Source organism: Mytilus californianus, unplaced genomic scaffold (genome assembly GCF_021869535.1).
Source record: "Mytilus californianus isolate M0D057914Y unplaced genomic scaffold, xbMytCali1.0.p SCAF_6, whole genome shotgun sequence".
NCBI classification, from domain to species: domain Eukaryota; kingdom Metazoa; phylum Mollusca; class Bivalvia; order Mytilida; family Mytilidae; genus Mytilus; species Mytilus californianus.
In genome coordinates, this window is record NW_026262712.1 from 47567383 (window position 1) to 47585785 (window position 18403).

At 33.0% G+C, this 18403-nt stretch overlaps 1 protein-coding gene across 2 annotated transcripts; it reads right to left on the bottom strand.

Annotated features, from left to right (window-relative positions):
• Window positions 1–2910: 2910 nt before the first annotated feature.
• LOC127706386 (uncharacterized) lies at window positions 2911–18403 on the bottom strand. 2 transcript variants are annotated; one of them, XM_052210966.1, is made up of 8 exons: window positions 18315–18403; window positions 14899–15249; window positions 8819–9091; window positions 6916–7206; window positions 6060–6368; window positions 5376–5486; window positions 4600–4648; window positions 2911–3403 (listed from the first exon to the last, which is right to left on the bottom strand). In XM_052210966.1, the coding sequence occupies exons 1-8, from the start codon at window positions 18349–18351 to the stop codon at window positions 3211–3213; spliced, it is 1614 nt and encodes a 537-aa protein (XP_052066926.1). In that variant the 5' UTR covers window positions 18352–18403; the 3' UTR covers window positions 2911–3210. The 2 variants fall into 2 exon arrangements, with proteins under 2 accessions (XP_052066926.1, XP_052066927.1); XM_052210967.1 differs by lacking the exons at window positions 14899–15249; window positions 18315–18403 and having other exon boundaries at window positions 8819–9133.

Consider the following 18403-nt stretch of genomic DNA (forward strand, 5'->3'; position numbering starts at 1 on the left):
ATAATACCTTAGTTACTAAGAACATTATAGACCAACAAGTCCGTAACAACAAACTAGCGGTCATAGTTCCATCTAGTAAGACTGACCAGTTCAAAAACTCTATTTTTGTGCGCACTGCAGTAGATTGGAACCATCTGGATGACTCATTAGTGTGCTTCACTACAACCGAGGAGTTTAAATCAGCACTCCTCAGCAAGCGCGACTAACTTGTGCGCAGACCAACCCGTCACACATTAGCCGAAAGGAATCTGTGACGTACCCATCCATATAAAGAAGTGGGAAATTCATACAGACAGATATTATTAACTGTCAATATCATACCTGTTATAACATATCCATCTTTGTCGTTGACCACCTTGTCGATGGCAATGATCCATTGGTCATTATTCAACGATGCTTTGAAATCTTCTAATTTTAGCGCTGAACTGGAACTGTCTTTGCGTGAATACCCTATTTCATACTTTGTCCTCATCAGACCGAACTCTTGTCGATGCCTTCGCCTTGTAGTATTCTGTTCGTTATTTCTCTTAGGTTAAGGTCACTCTTTCTTAATTCAATGTCTATAACTTGCCTGTGATAAGGCATTTTAAGCCCTTTTGTAAAAAAGAGTGTATAAATCGGGACAACCGTTCCCTCAAACCCATCAGAATCATCATTACAAGCCAATTTTTGTTGATGGGATCTTCAATACAGGGGAATGTAACGATCACACATAAAAAGGAAAATTGGGTACTTATTTCAAATTTAAAAACATCTTCAAAAGGGAAGCATATTTATGTCAAGTTAATAAATTTCAGTATCGAAAAAGCTTCACTCAATTTAGAATCAGTGCTCATCAGTTAGCTATTGAGAAAGGTCGATATAAAAAAATCGATAAAGATAAAAGATTTTGTAGGCAGTGTAAAAATATGCAGGTTTAAGACGAGTTTCATTTTTAATGGAATGCATTGCATACGAAAAGGAAAGGAATTTTATTCTTCATGAAGCATGCATTCAATGTAAAAACTTCCCTTATATTTCAAAGTATAAACAGTTTATTTGGTTGATGTCCTGTGAATCTGAAAATGTTGATATGTCAATTTCAAGATGTATTAGTACTTGTTTTGAAATAAGAGAAAACTTGCATTCCAGAAACTAAATATACATGTAGTAATGATGTAGTTTATTTTTTTTTTTATGTATTAGAGAGGGTTAATATTCTATTTTATTTATTTTCAAAACCATCTGGTATGGAGTATAGTCATTTATTTTAAATGGAATATATCTTAAAAATTACTATATATATATGTATATGCTCGGAAACGGGCCCTTTAATTGGATTCAATAAACATTCTTATTCATATATGCCAAAAAATGTAGATCTTATTCTAAATACACTATGCTGTATTCGACTCCATGACTGGGGACACCACCAATCAGACACATCATGACCATTCATGCATTTTCACCATTCTTTTTGTTTGTGGGTTTTTCCCACATCCCACATTATGGTCATATCCCACTTCCTTCTTTTTTTTCCTTCTTTTTCCCAGATCCCACTTTTTTTTACCCCCTATATCCCACATCCCAAAAGTGTGTCACCCCCCTCGAACAACCTCTTTATATGTTGAAATTTGCTTTTTTACGATTTTTCGTTATTCTAAATAGCAATTATACTACGGCCACGCTTCCGATTTTAAAAATGAAAAGGCCGAAAGTTTTCAAAGTAGACAATGTTCATTTGTACATGAACAGAAGGCAAAAAACATGTATAATTCACCTATATGCGATCAAATCCGAACAAATTGTTGCTTCGACCTAGGCATATTTGCATTTTTATTTAAGGGCATGTATAATCCTATGCAATGGCTGTCGTCATGTGGCCGCTATGCAAATTAGCAAAGTACCAAAATTTTGCCATATGCGAAGTAAAACGTGCTTGTAGGATGTAAAATCAGTTAAAAGGCTTGTCTCATCATGATTTAATAGATCGACATAATGAACAAAACAAAATATAATTACTATGTATCTCGCAGTAACTGTAAGCTAGTTCAAATATTATTATGCCCCCCCCCCATACGATAGTAGAGGGGCGTTATATTTTTCGGTCTGCGCGTCCATTCGTTCGTCCGTCCGTCTGTCCTGCTTCAGGTTAAAGTTTTTGGTCAAGGTAGTTTTTGATGAAGTTGAAGTCAAATCAACTTGAAACGTAGTACACATGTTCCCTATGATATGTTTTTCTAATTTTAAAGCCAAATTAGAGTTTTTACCCCAGATTCACGGTCCACTGAACATAGACAATGATAGTGCGAGTGGGGCATCCGTGTACTATGGACACATTCTTGTTTTTATAAATTTTTCAACAGTTGTAAAAAAGAATGAAAAGCTAATATTTAGATCCACTAGCTTACTGACAAAACGAAATCCATAAATAAAAAAAAATAAATTAAAAACGAATTAAAGAATAGATGTGGCATATGCTCTCCACAAGATCTTTAAAAGTTGAAGATGGAAATTCAGAACCAGTAATAAAAACTGAAAACATCACACCAAACATATTTAAAATGTAGTAATCTGGGTTTGATACAGGCTCTTTTCATGCCAGAGTTGCTGGTTTCAAGCACGAAGGGTACACATGTAATTGTTTCAGCTGAAATATGAAGTTAAACCGAACACTGAAACATTAAAAAAATGTATTTATTTAAATCGTAAAAATTCAAGTATAGACTCACTTGTATATCATATGTGTTCAGATGCAGATTTAGGGAGGGCATGGTTCCCGGGCCCCCTAATGAAGCTACATATATTGTTAATGCATAGACATTTTACTTATCCCACTCTAAACGTTGCCTAGTTTGGGGTCCCCGCCCTCTTTCAAATTCCTGGATCCGTATTCATATGTTTGTCAGGATTGACAACAACAGCAAAATTAAAAAAAACGATTTAATTAAACAAATGATTTAAAACAATGTATGTTTTTGTAATCTTAAATTTGATAAAATGAAAATTTAAAAGTGATCATGATTGGGTGAAGTTTTTGTATTTTTGAAATGTAATCTTACAGTTCAAACGATATGCACAATAGTTAAACTTTATACATTCAAACTGTTTTGCTTAACTTTTGTCAAATTCTTTCTTGTGTAAAGCCTGGCTTTACGAAAGAGATCGATACAATATCAAACGTTTTATAAGAAAAAAAAATAATCATTCAAATTAAAAATATTTATAATATCACGTATCAATCTCGCTGTACTGGTGCGAAACATCATAATGTCGTTCATGTACTTCTCGTCTGCTGATATCTATATTATTCTCAGGTATCTCTTCGTATTGTCCAGCGGATGAATTCATTGACTGGTTGTAACAATGTTCTGTATCATTGTATACGTGGACGTAGTTATCCTCTTCGGGCGCTGCGTAATATCTAAGAGATTTAAAGAGAAAAGTCCCGATTACTATTAGGATTGTATCGTATAATAATACTGATGTCAAGAAGCCAAAATGTACAAAAACTATATTTTTAATTTTTATTCCCGTCAACCTTATCTGACAAATAGTCATTAAACTACAATATGTGATCTCATACAAGTACATGTCGAAAAGTATCAAAAGCAGCTCTGTTACATTATACGCTTACATTTTAATCATATAGAACAATCAAAGCAAAATATATATACTAGGATGACATTATACAAGGTGCAGCATAGACAAACAATCCTAAAAGTCCCTTAAATCATCAATTTCTTAAATGTATTACTTTAGTACTTTTTGACACTAGAGGTTTTTTTACCTAGCAATGACATATTTTAACAAAAGTTTATATACATTTGAAAATGCTCTCTTTTCCATGCTTTAGAAACAATATTGCGAATAATTGGCATTAGCCTCATTTGCAATAATTCTAATTTGATACGCTTTTAACCTTGTGAACGGATTTGCTCCTTCGAGAGTTTGTTCGTTTTCCGTGTTTGTTTTTACCTTAAAATGGAACATCGGTAAACTACCTGTATTGTTGCATCTAATTGGTAATAAAGTATATACAAACTGCCTTCTTATTTGGTGGTGAATAATACAATATATTTTTAGAAATCGTTTCTAAACTCATATGATACTTCAAATTGATAAAAAGAAGATACACGTGCTTTATATTACTGATTGGCTAACTTTTGAAACTTAAAACAAACATTCTTTTAAAGAACATCCTTTATTTAATCCAAATCTTCGGGAAGGTACTGCTATTGAACTATTGTCTTTCTGTTATCTTATTCGCCGACTGTACGTTATTCGGTAATGACCCTGTACAAGTGCAAAGGGAAACATCTTGATGCAAGAAAAAGTTACAGGCAGTTTCGATAAAAATAACCGAATGCAATACTTTATGTCGATTATACATTCTTGATTAATTCGTAAGTAACGTAAAAAAGCGAGTCAGATGAGATAGTTTAGTATTGTTCTGCAATATGAAATAGTTTCGGTAACAATATAATTACATGAAACCCGTTTAAAAAATTACAACTACTAACTTTGTCTAAAATGAGATATATATCTGAAATGGAACTAACTGTAAGAGTTCTGATAACAGAGCAAATGGCTTTATATAAAAGGAAAACTTATACTCACATTGCTGCAGCTTTTGTATTGATGTGATTATTGGTATCGAGTTGATTTCCTGAAAATGATTTCATGCTATAAAAATTTACCTTAATGCCATAATTATAAAAGCTCAATTAAAATTAATGGTACATCTCGGATGGTATGAAATAAACATATATAACCACTAATGAATCCGAAGATGTGTCAATACAAAATAACTGTACTAGTCATAAAATGGTTTCCAAAATAAAATTGAGAATGGAAATGGGGAATGTGTCAAAGAGACAACAACCCGACCATAGAACAGACAACAGCAGAAGGTCACCAACAGGTCTTCAATGCAGCGAGAAATTCCCGCACCCGGAGGCGTCCTTCAGCTGGCCCCTAAACAAAAATATATACTAGTTCAGTGATAATGAACGCCATACTAAACTCCAAATTGTACACAAGAAACTAAAATTAAAAATAATACAAGACTAACAAAGGCTAGAGGCTCCTGACTTGGGACAGGCGCAAAAATGCGGCGGGGTTAAACATGTTTATGAGATATCAACCCTCCCCCTATACCTCTAGCCAATGTAGAAAAGTAAACGCATAACAATACGCAGGACCGTTAGTGGGAAGTTACAGGGGTAATACATCTGCTCAGATTCTTAAGCCTCAATCAGATTTTCTTTAGGTAACATAAAAACATGGACGTACATGCAGTGTCGTTTATGACGATAATATGTGCGAGGGTACTGTCTTGTTTTTGATGTTTTTTTGTGAGTGTATGTTTTGCTTTTCCCAATTCGTTTACTTGCCTTGGGCAGTTCTTATTTTCATGAAAACTCCCATTATTCCAGCTGTTGCTATAAATATGGTAACACCAGTTAAACCCCACAGTAATTTCTGAAAGTCGAATGCACTCTTATCTGAAATTAAATACCAAGCTTATGATATTACAATTTGAAGAAGAAGAAATAAAAAACAGAATATCAATTTTTTATGAGTCAATAAAATATTTTGGCCTCGAGCACCACTGAATATGCATAAATTGTCGAAATGGGCGTTTGGTGCAGTAAAATTGGAACCGTTAATGCAATGAAAGAAATTAAAAAAAAATCAATACAAAACATTTGACATTCAATATGGTTACATGTGTGATGACAAAAGGACCTATAACATGAAACGATGGGTACAACCTTTTGAGCAAGATACTCTTCCGGAGCAACTGATATCATCCCTTGTTTTTATTGGGGTTCGTGTTGCCCACTTCTGGGTTTTCTATGTAATATTTTGTATACTGTCGTGTTTTTCCCTATGATTGTCAGTTTCTCTTATGTTTTGAAATACCTTTCAGTATATATCGCATATTATTTAAGCTTTATTGAACAATTTTTAAGTCGGTAATCACGTGGTTGGACGTTATTGAGTCCAACCTAATAACGTTGGCCATTCCGGAATGGTATTGCACATGTTTTAAATAACAATTTACACTGACCTACCTGTAGATTCCCATTTAAAATAATGCTTAGTTTCTCCAATACTATTCTTCAAAACGGCTATATATTCTCCATAAAAGGGCTTTACAATGCTCAAGTTGGATCTATATCCTTCACAGAGTATCTTTATTCCATGTATAGGTAGATTAACAGACTGTTCGATTGAGGAAAATGAACATAATGTCGAATTTTCTAATTTCTCTCCATATCGGAACCACTCTATGTAAACTGGAGTAGGTACGGAATAGTAGGATACAACAAAATGTAATTCTGGATTAGTAATTGTATCTGTGTTTGTTATCACAGGAAGATCTGTGGAATAAACAATTGTGAAGAAAAAAGTATTTCAATTTAAAGAAATTCTATTAAACTTCTTTGTTCACTTTACGTGCATTTATATCGTCGTGTCACAAACAATTCTCACTACGACATGTGAATATTGTATCGATATTTTTAATTATGTAAAATGTATTAATTATATATTAAAAGTACTAATAATTAATCAATCTACGGTCAACTACCCAGTCAGCTGTACGATGTTTCGAGGTTGAGATTAATAGTCCACATGAAGATTTGAATATTTTCAAGTTACAACTATGAATACATCTTTTTAATGTTTAAAAACATTTTGTTGAATAAAAATGATTAACAATGTTGTCTTAAAAAAAATAAGGTGATGTCTTTAGTTCTTGTACCACGTTTAAATATTATGTATCACCACTGAATGCTAGCTTCAGTGAATTGTGATCTAAATGCAGACAAACGTTTAAGTAAATGTACTTTTCACATTTTTTTTTTCTTTAAAATGCAACAAAAACCCTTCGCGTATATATCTATTAAGAATGTTCATTATATTTACCATTAACTGTCAGTATGGTTGTTTTGTTAGACCAATACTTCTTGTGGTTGTTTTCGTTCCAAGCTCTGCATGTATAGTTACCGACATCCTCATAAGAGCATGATTGAATTAACAAAGAGGATGTGTTGCCATGATTTCTGCCATTTAGCTTTCGGATGAATTTTCCGTTAACTGTATGAGTCCATTGACTAAATCCGTAATACTGAAGATCGCCTGATAGTATGCATTGTAAATAAGCATCTGCTGTTTGATTGCATACAGTTGAATGTCTAACTTGAATGATTGGTGGACCTAAATAAAGAAACAAATGTTACTTTTCATTGATTAATAGGTATAATAGGTAGTTCATGTGAAAGAGGCTGTCCGGGATGAAGGTCAAGGAAATTTGGACTGCCACAGCAAAATGAGGGTATATTGGCAAGGGATAGAAATTTTGCCTTGTTACAGGCCACCTGGACCCTTCAAAAAATTGTTGCAAGGGTACTTAAAATGCAAAGAGCGTGGTACTCTCATTACACGAGGCATCGGATTCAACGTCCTCATTCTGACCGGACGTGACTGTGTACTTGTTCATCCCGCACTGCCAAATAGACGTCCCTGTTAGGCAACGATTTTAATACCGGTCAGATTGGATGATTGTTGGTTGATTAACGTACAGTGGTATACCGGTTAGAAGAAGACCTAAGTGACCAGATGTCCATTCCCCAGTCACCATAGAGGCTGTTTATTAGTGAATATGTGCTAAGTTAACCATTCCGTAAGCCGATGAAGACCCATTCTTCTAATAACCATTCGGAGGTTTATTATAAAATAATTATTAAAATAATGAAATCTTCAAGAACCATGGGTGACACGCACTTTCAATTGGGATTTTGTGGTAAGGTACTTTGTAACCAATTTAACAAAACATTGTGGATAACCCTTGTCGATTCCATATATTTCGACGCGAAACAAATACACGGAATTTTCTACACTATAGGTGCTTAATTAGGTTTCTAACGTGTATATTCCAAGATTGGATTAAAGAAAAAAGATCAAACTCAGTAGTGTATGAATGTATAAACATGGCAATTGATTCACTCACTACATTAGTTCAGTTGACACCTCACTAATATCGATATTTAGCACTGTTAGATCGATCAGAAACTGCACGACGGGGACGTTTTGAACGAAATAGTTAAACAACTGATTGATTCTTTTTTTTGATTTTTATAATTTGCTGAAGGACGTTCGCTTCTCCGATTTAAAATAACAAGCTTTTTAAAAGAAGAATAAGAATTTCAAAACTTAAAAAGTAGAAACTTTGACATGTCTGTGTCCGTGTTTCAGATTTAGCGGGTATGATTCTCTCTAGAATTTTCATACATTTAACATTGGCACCTTTTTTCTTTCAAAAACTATGATAAAATAACAAGGATTTTATTATATCTTCAAAAATGGTTTTTTAAACTATGTGTAATAGAATTATGAAAGGAAAAGTAGGTGTAAGCGGGCAAAATGTTTATTGTCACTACATGGATAAAAGAAGAGGATTCCGAATATCTGACAAAAGTAGCGATCATAAAAATAAAGTGCGTTTGTATTGCCTAAGAACATGGGAAGAAAAATCAGAAATCTCCTCAATACTGACAAAAATGCGTGAAGAGAATTCTTTTAATGTTCATGCATATTATATGATTTTCTGAACATGAAAAAAAATTCGGCAATTTTCTTATAAAAACATAGGAGGTGTGGTATAAGTATCTACCAGAGACCAAATGATGTCATGGCTATTTCAGAAAATAATCTTTCCATATATTGTCGAGTTGAAGATACATTTCATTAATTTTCCCAAGAATAACTTAAAACCCGTCTTTTGTCATTGAGTTTACTGGTTTAATATAATTATTTTTTTATTACGTACTTGAAATATTAAGCACAATTGATGCTGACGTCTCAAAATTTTCAAACTGTACAATGCAGGTGCAAATTTCTCCATGATCTGACGATTGTGCTTCTATATACGCAAATATTGAAAGACTGGTATTATAACGTGTCGGAGGATTTGATGTGGTGTTCAGACATTTCCAATACATTTGTAAGTTTAACGGTGTTATAACATTACATCGTAGTTTTCTCGTAGTACCGACAGCAAGGACGTCTTCTCCATTTTTCTCGATTTTAGGCTGTGACATATCTACAATAAAAGATGCACCATGGACATTTATAACAATATACATTTGAATGATTATACAACATGTACAATGAATACGGCATCGATCACCTTAAAAATCAAACAATGATTGTACGCAGCAGTTAGATAACCAAATTTATGTGCTAATTGAATAGCCGAATAAATTCATTTTAGGCAGCAGGAAAGATAATTCTGTACAGTTTATTACTCAGACTTAAATAAAGAGGGAGCTATTAATACTGTAAATTTATGATGTCTCTGTATTAGTCAATAGGTCAGATTTGTTATACCTAAGTAAACGATACATTGTTGAAATTAGATAACATGCTTTCACGTGTAGAGAAATTTCACTTATGACCAGTGCATGATTGGATTACATCTTTCCTATTGGTCACTGATCTTTTGGGGCAAGCACGAGTTCACGTGTATGTGCTTTGTGTGCACTTCCTTTTTTCATCAGCTTTTGACTTGTTAACCTGTAATTTTTATCAAACAATTTGTGAAAAATTAAGCCTATTCGCTATAATTGCCAGTATTTTAAGACATGTAGCTATTTTCACATGTTTGCCAGTATTTTAATACATGTTGCTAATGTATTAGTTAAATTATGTTTACTAGTATAATTCATGTAGTTTTGGGTTGCGATGAACTTAATAGATAATTTTTATACCAATACTAAAGCATTGTGAGGTCGTTTGCTTGTAATTTATAATAGTTTTACTATTAAGAATATCAATGGAAAAGACATAAGTTATCAATACAATGATAATAGTTTAAAGTTCATACTCTCCGTTTAACACATGATATATATGTTTTATGGTTGATTGATTGAAGAAAAAAAATTAAAATATCGCATATTATACCTTAACATGTGTTAATACATGTTTATTGTTCTAGAGTTAGATTGAGTTTGTTTTATAATGACAATTTTTGTTTTTCATTATTTTACATTTTAATTTTGTTTATTTCATGTTTTAACTATCGACAAAGAGTCTTGCATTCATCTACGTAAGAATTTTCACCCATTGCAATAAAGCGTGAAATCAACAGCTTACATATACTTTTATTTATCAATGGTATGTCATAATTCCGATAATACAAACATACGAATTTTGATGGGTTGCTGTTTCACTGACGTGTATGATACATACTTAATTTTGAGATTAGAATTTTGATCTGGACGTGCGAGTCGTATCAACAATAATCCTTGACGGGCCAAAGTCTACTTTGACTGTTTTATCAATACTAATTTACAAAAGGTGTCTTCGATCAGCATTTTGATACACATCTGGACCCAATGTAAGTCTGAAGCACCAGTTGCACGCTCTTATTTCACCACCTCTTTAAAGTTTGCTCTGTCGACTACCGGTACTATACAGCACCTAGTGTTAGAATAAAGACTTCTGCTGCAGCTAGTGGATGGAATTCACGCCTCCGTGATTCAAGGATTGAAGTCGAATGCGTTTATGGAATTTTTAAGGATAAAAAGGATTAAGTAAGTAATACAATTTCATGCTTCAGCTGTTTTTTTGGGTCAGTATTGCCTGCCAAAACGTTTATATGATCTTTAGTAATAAAATGCTATGCTTCTGGTTTGGGTCAGTATTGCCTGCCAAAATGTTTTATATGATCTTTAGTAATAAAATGCTATGCTTTTGTTTTGGGTAAGTATTGCCTGCCAAAACGTTTATGATCTTTATTTCATACAATTACATCTATCTGTTGATTTGTCGAGGAAAAAACATTGTTCTTTGGTTTACATTTAATATTGAAAGGAGAAATAGTATTTACAATTTAATTATGATCATTGTCGAGTTTATAAATATATAGCTTTGCCTTTGGTAAATTCAAATTGTATATAGGTGTCTGGACGGTGTCAATATTGCCTACCCTCCTGATGTCTTTACACATTATTAAGACTGTCAATGTTAAGATTTGATAAGCTACTATTGTATTGTTTTTTTTTTAATTTTACGGCTCAGTTTAACTTCCTGTATGTATACATGAATTGTTTTTAGATCGTGTTATGGTTGTCAGCGTTGCCTAGTTAATTGCAATTTGCAAAGTTTCAAATTTTATATATAATTACACCTTATGTAAGAACCCTGGGTTTTGATTGGTTGATAGCCAGTGTATTTTTCACCAATTTACTGTTATCAAATGAATATCGTTCATTTTTTAACGCCGCCGGGGTATATGCAAAAAGGATATGCCTTTTTTACCCTCTCTGCCGTGGTATTTGCCAAAAAATACTCTATCCGACTGGACGCTTGTAACGTCACGATCATCAATGCGTTTTTGAACGTTAACATTCGGTGTAATTAAACAGATAAATCATGTTCTTGAGGGGTATTTGCGAAAAATACCAGTCTTGAGAATGAATTTCCCTCGCCTTACGGCTCGCGAAATTAAACACTCTCTCGACTGGTATTTTTCGCAAATACCCCTCCTTAACATGATATATCTGTTCATAAAGCGACTTAAAGCTGTTATCCTAATGCTACCAAGTTGAAGGTTTGGTTGACCTGCTTGCTTTGTTTGTATAAATGTTTGCTGAAGCATTGTAACTAAGATTGACATCTGCTATCAATATATAGGCGGGGTTTCAGCTTGTATACATTCTACTTATAAATGTTATTGGAAGTTCAGCTATGTATACAAGTTGAAGCCCCGCCTATCTATTGATTGCAGATGTCAATCTTAATTATAATGCTTGAGTAAACATTTAAACAAAAAAAGCAAGCAAGCCAACTAAACCTTTAACTTGCTAGCATTAGGATAACAGCTTTAATGGTTTATCCAAATTTTGTACTAATTTTACCAAAAATATAAAAAGTAAAATTACACAACTACGTATCTGTGCTCATTGTTTAAATATAGAACGAGGTAGATATAATAAACCCAAAACTCCAAGAGAAAAACGATTTTGCAAATTCTGCACTTAATAAGAGACAGAAGAAAATGTTTTGATATCTTGTCATAAATATAAAGATATACGGAAAATTTATTAGAGATGCATTAGAAATAAGAAACAAAATAATGTGTACAATTGTATTATTATATACTACATGTAAAACTTTGAAATGTTGTTTTGTTTATTATCATATGATTTGTAATGGAGAACACTAAATGTACTATTAGTTATATTAATAAAGAATCTGAATCTGAATCTAAATGCTATGGTCTTTAGAGGTCAATCTATCATAAACCAAAGTTATTATATTTACCTAACCTGGTAAATATTTAAACGAATAGTTCTCTTTCGAGAAAGATATTTAAGTATGTGTTAAACAGCTATAAATATTTACTAGGTATAACATTTACATCTCATGGACTTTTAACGCAAGGTAAAGAAAAACTATACAAAAAATCACTTAAAGCTGTATTTAGATTTCAAAGATATTTTTCATCTTCCAATCCAAGTATTTCAACTAAATTACGACCATACAATAAAAACATTTTTTAATAATGTCTGGCAGTGAAACTACAGGTATGTTCAAAACTAGCTCTGCAGTATGCCAGGAAGGAAATGAATATTTATTTCAATAATTCATAGCAATTATTTTTATTATTATTTTTTTAATTCTTATTTTTAGAAAAAAACAAATTCTAGATATATGAAGTGTATTTTAAGTGTAAATAAAAAGTCCTCTACCTTAGCTGTGCTAAGTAAATTTGGTAGATTCCTGTTATATTTTATAGTGGTATTATCAATATGAAATATTACTATAAATAGCGAATGCTGGTATTCATCCATTCATTAAATTTCCAAAAAGCTGAATATTCAAATTTCAGATGTAAAGCTTAACTTTTTTATCAAGTCATCAGTTAGGCAAAAACTGTAAAAGTTTTATATCAATTGGGAACACAACAGAAATTAACTGAGAGTAAAAAAGTTCTAAATTAGATACTTATTTACTTATTCCAAACTAAAAACTTGTTTTCCTTAAGAAATTTATCCATCTTTTTACAATTTCGGTAAAATGAGAATCAGTGCCATGACCCAATAATAGAAAGAGTCAGATATAAAACTTTATATGTAGAAAGGGCTTTGTAAAATGTACTTTTATTTTGTTTGGAGATTAAAGATGAACAACATTTTATTATTAGTTGTCCAGTATACAACGATTATGGAGACATTTTTCATATCTCTCAAATGAGGCAAAAATGCTTTTGGTTAATAAGTGTACAAATACAAATTGTTTGTACTAAAATATTTATGGGGTTATGTTATTGAATGTCTAGATGTAAGACGAAATGTGAATAAATATACTTAATAATGATGATTATTGTAGCTGTATTGCTGTGTTCATGGAATAAGATTTACACAATTTATCATGTTTATCAGCAAGAGATAATTTAAAAGTAATATATGTAGGTTCATAATAATATGAACTTTTAATATTTCATTTCAATGTGGAAACGTTTTACAAAGATATAATGTTATTTTTTTTTTGTGTATGTAATTGTCATGCTTCCAAATTCTAACAAGTTATATATAAATTGTATTCACGTCGGAAGAGTCCTCGGGTGGGGGTTCCACTCTTTCAACCTAAGAGTGGATTTGTGGCAGATTTTTCTCCCCATTTTTGCTATTCGTTGTCATTTATTCAATTGGTATGATTTTAGTTGATGTAATTTCGTATTAATTATGTTTTATAATTTCATATTTATAATGAACTTTTATGTCAAATGTTTTATTTGCAAAATGTATTTTTTGCATTTTATGGTTTTGAATAAATGACATTTTTTCGTCAATTTAGTTTTTATATCATATGGCAAAACAAGATCAGACTCTGGCCTGTGTATACATCACTTGCCGCTATATAGACGTTGTCCTCTCACTAAATAATTCAAAGTTTGGTGACCATGTTGAATGCATCTACCTCATCAACTTGAGACAAAGGATACAACAAGTACAATGAAGTCTGCCTCATATCTTGACTTACATCTAAAAATTGACAATGTTGGTCGGTATAATATATAACTTTACGACAAAAGAGATGATTTCAGCTTCCCAGTTGTGAACTTTCCATTTCTACGTAGCAAAATTCCAGTAGCGCCTGCATACGGAGTATAAATCTCCCAGTTGATACTATATTCAAGGGCTTGCATTTCCTAAAATATTTCCTTGATAGAGGGTTGCTGCTTACAAGGAAGCTATTAAACCAAGAGTTCCAATTGGTGAAGTTAAAATCATCCCGTTGCAAATTTACGGAGCCATCACGTGTTGGTTAACCGTTATGGAAAATATGTTTCACAGATGACGATGGATATGTTACACAATCCCGTCCTCTTTTTCCCGAATGTGACATACCAAATAAGACTTATCACCGGGTGTGTACTTACATGAGTAACACGACGGGGCACCTGAGATAACGCTCTGTTTTTGGTGGGGTTCGTGTTGCTCAGTCTTTAGTTTTTTATGTTGTGTTTTGTGTACTGTTGTTTGTCTTTCGGTCTTTTTCTTTTTTTTGCCATAGTGTTGTCAGTTAATTTTTCACCTATAAGTTTGAATGTCCATTTGGTATCTTTCGCCTCTCTTTTACTTTTATATGGTACGGGTTTGCTTAATCGTATTCTATTCAAAAGGACAAATGGAGCAGACACAAGTTGTTCAACTTCAAAACGTCTTCTCCGAAATTCATGCTTTGATTTCGTTCAAAAAGAAACCATACGACGCAATCATATGATTCGTCTTTCAGCCAATACTGATCAGTACTTGCACGCATCGAACACATACTGTAAATATTCACCTGTGAAATTTTATCTTAAGAAATTTGTTGTGTAATGTAAACAGATTGACTTACTCAGAACACGAATTGTCATTGTCTTTTTCGCAGGTAATGGCCCCTTTGACTTGAATTTCATCGAACATTCAACTGTTAAGTCATCGAATTGCTGATTAACGTAAATTCGAATAGCATAATGTTTGGCATCTTGGGAACAGTGGCACGCAGTTGAAGAACATCTTCCTCTTTTGATAGCCGAAAAACATCCGATTGTTCGCCGTTCTAAGCTGTCGAGTGTTTCACCATTCACGATAAATTCGGTATACTGACCTGACGGCACGGTATCTGACGAACAATTAACCCATACATGTTCTCCATTTCTTACATAATGTGGCCCATACAAATGTATATTGATACAGGAGACACACGCTAAAAGAAAAGTATATATTTTTCTACATAATTAATAGATGATTAAGATATGGATTCTCGTCTGTCAGCAAATTTGTTTTTAAGAATGTGCTTCAATTGAATTGAACATATTTAAGATTTAACCAGTATGTTTTTGTTGGTGACAAAATTACATGTACTTGACATTGTCTGAGATACACAAACAAGGATACAGTCTTTAACGTAAGATTTGTTTCACAATAAGAAGACACTTATATCAGGCTATTTCAATTTCTTATTCAGACATGGGATGTTTTACACAAATATTGACCTATAAACGATTGGGATTTAATGAGCAAGAAATCAAGAATTGTAAAACAATTGTTTACATTACTTTTCATTTATGGAAAGAACAATATAAGAGCTATTGTCTTATATTTTATCTTTAAATTATATCGTTAAGTTTTCCTTCTGTTCACACAAAAATGCTAAATGACGTTTTTCACTACCGACACGGTGAACCATTGTTCTAATACAATATTGTCTTTCGAATTTTTGTTAAAGTTAAACATGTAAAAGTTGTATGCTTAATCTTATTACAAAACTGTAAAATGACATGAAAAAATGCAATTTGGCTGAAACCAGTGCGGCTTTCTTTTGGTTTTTTTTGCAATGCATAATTCTTGTTGTGTTTTGCACTATTTTATGAAATTTGAAAACTTTTTAATAAAATTGATCACGAGTTTTTATTTCATTTGGAAAAATATCAACAAGTAAAGTTAATTTATACTAATCATCCCGTATAGTTTTTTTTAACATGAAATTGGTATGTCACATGTAAGTATTTACTTTTAGTTCTTATTATAAATAATAATCCATGAATAATTGCCAAATGTAATGTGTGGTTGGAATGAGCCGCTAAAATAGGTCACTATTTTCACCTTTATCTATACAGTCCGCCAAAACTTAAGCACCACCTAAATATAAATGGCAATATTTTTTTAACAATTGCGAAAAAAATATATATGTTTGGTGTTATGAATTGCCTATAACATACACAAAGAAAATTCATTACGACAAAAAAAAATAAACTCCGATCAACACGCTAAGCAATTTTTTTATTAAAGGTCATCTGCACTTTTTCGAATACACTGTTTTGATGCCTTTAAATCATCTTCCTACTGACCCGCGTACAGGTGAAATTTGACCTTCACCAAGTTACTGTGAAATATGGCAAGGGGTTAGTTATATGTTACTGAACCTTGACAAGCAATTGACATGTCAAATGCCGGTAGGAGAACTAGTTGCATAGGTAACCATTTCAATGTTAAGCACACCGTCATTGTCAGATTTTTACAACGTCATGTTGACACAGGAACTGTAAATGATAGAGCAAGGTCCGGAAGACCCCGTTTAACTACAGATCGTGATGACAGACTCCTTATTGGTTGCGCTTAAGCCAACCCATTTACTCCTACCCTACAACTTAGACACCACTGGCGTCAAGGTGGTCATGTTAGTGTTCGAACATTGGTCCGTCGACTTCATAGAGGCTACCTAAGAGCACGTCGTGTTGTCAAGAGACCTGCTCTAACAGCCAGGCACCGTATAATCAGGTTTCAAAGGGCTGATGACCATTGACGCTGGAACATGAAAAGCTGGCAAAATGTTCATTGGTCAAATGAGAGTCAGTTTCTGTTACGACCAATAGACGGCAGAATACGAGTTTGCCGTGGAAATAAAACTGCTAATTACCAAAACAACATTTGCCCAACGACTGCATACGTTGCTGGTGGTGTTACAGTATGGGGTTTCTTCTCATACTGTTGTAAGGTGAGTATGCATATTCTGCAGGGTAACATGAACGGACAGACATACAGGGATTTGGTGCTTAGAAACAGTGTAGTCCTTCATTTTGATAATCCTCCACTTGCTTCAAGACCCTTGTGCATGTACGACAATGCTAGACCACACAGGGCAAGGGTTGTAATCGAGTACAAAGAGTACAAAGAGCAAGAAGCCATTGACACTTATCTTTTGGCCTTCCATGTCTCCAGACATGAACCCTATCGAACATGTCTGGGATGCCATTGGCAGAAATCTCAATCGCAGAGATCCACTTTAGCAAAATCTTAGCGATTTAAGAAGCGAAATTGTTGCTGAATGGAATAAATTTGCTCAACTAAAGTTCAGAAGGCTTGTACAGAGTATGAGACTCCGTGTTATGGAACTGTACCGGAAGAGAGGGTGTTACACATCCTATTGACTCAAATATTGACATTAAATTTGCCGAACATACCTAAGATTATATGATGTTGACATTTTGTTTTTCGCTTTGAAATGTGATGCATCGAAGTAACTATCAATTTTCCATAGTAAAAAAGATATCTTAACGAATTCGTGTTATCACTGGAATATTTTAACAAGAACAGCCACGCCTTTTGTCACCAAAGGAGTAATTGAAACTTTAAAATATATGACTCCACTACCTTTACGTTTTCTAACCGCTCAGGTCAAATGCTCATTCTTTAAAAAAAAAATCATCATGTCTACCATGTCTTTCCAAATGGTTTAACCCACCATTTTTTCTTAAAATGTCCTGTTCCAAATCAGTAATATGACAGTTGTTATCAAATAGTCCGTTTCTATGTATGTTGGCGTTTGTTTTTGTTGCAGTTCAGTGTTTCTGTTGTTCCGTTGTTTTCCGCTTATAGTTGATGTGTTTCCATTGGTTTTGGTTTGTGACCCGGATTTGTTTTCGCTTAATCGATTTATGACTATTGAACAGCGGTATACTACTATTTAAAGGATAAATAATAAGCCCGTACTTTCAATAAATTTGCTCTGACTTAAATTACGAACTAAAATCTCAATTTGTTTTATTGATTATATCGAGATGTGATTAACTGTTATAAGTATTTCATAAATTACATAAAAATAAATAGAACACAGTGTACCTGTGTTGTTTTTATTTGTGGAAATAGCAAATTCTACCTGATTTTAGACAAGGATCTATCATACTCACAAGAACTTAAATAAAAGAAATACACAAATGGAATGGTGACAAAACGTTCGTGACTTACAGTAAACAGTAAAATATACCTTACCTTGAGTTAAAATGAAAAGAGGTATTGCAATATACATGATCCTAACCAAAAGTAAATCTCTATTTAAAAATAATTTCAATTCTTCCCTG

Excerpts from the sequence above, each read along its gene's own strand:
- LOC127706386 (XM_052210966.1), bottom strand. The coding sequence starts at position 18,351 with ATGTATATTGCAATACCTCTTTTCATTTTAACTCAAG. Across the intron at positions 7,207-8,818 it reads AATTGTGCTTAATATTTCAA|GTCCACCAATCATTCAAGTT; the intron begins GTACGTAATAAA and ends TTCTTTATTTAG. Across the intron at positions 6,369-6,915 it reads AACCATACTGACAGTTAATG|ATCTTCCTGTGATAACAAAC; the intron begins GTAAATATAATG and ends TTTATTCCACAG.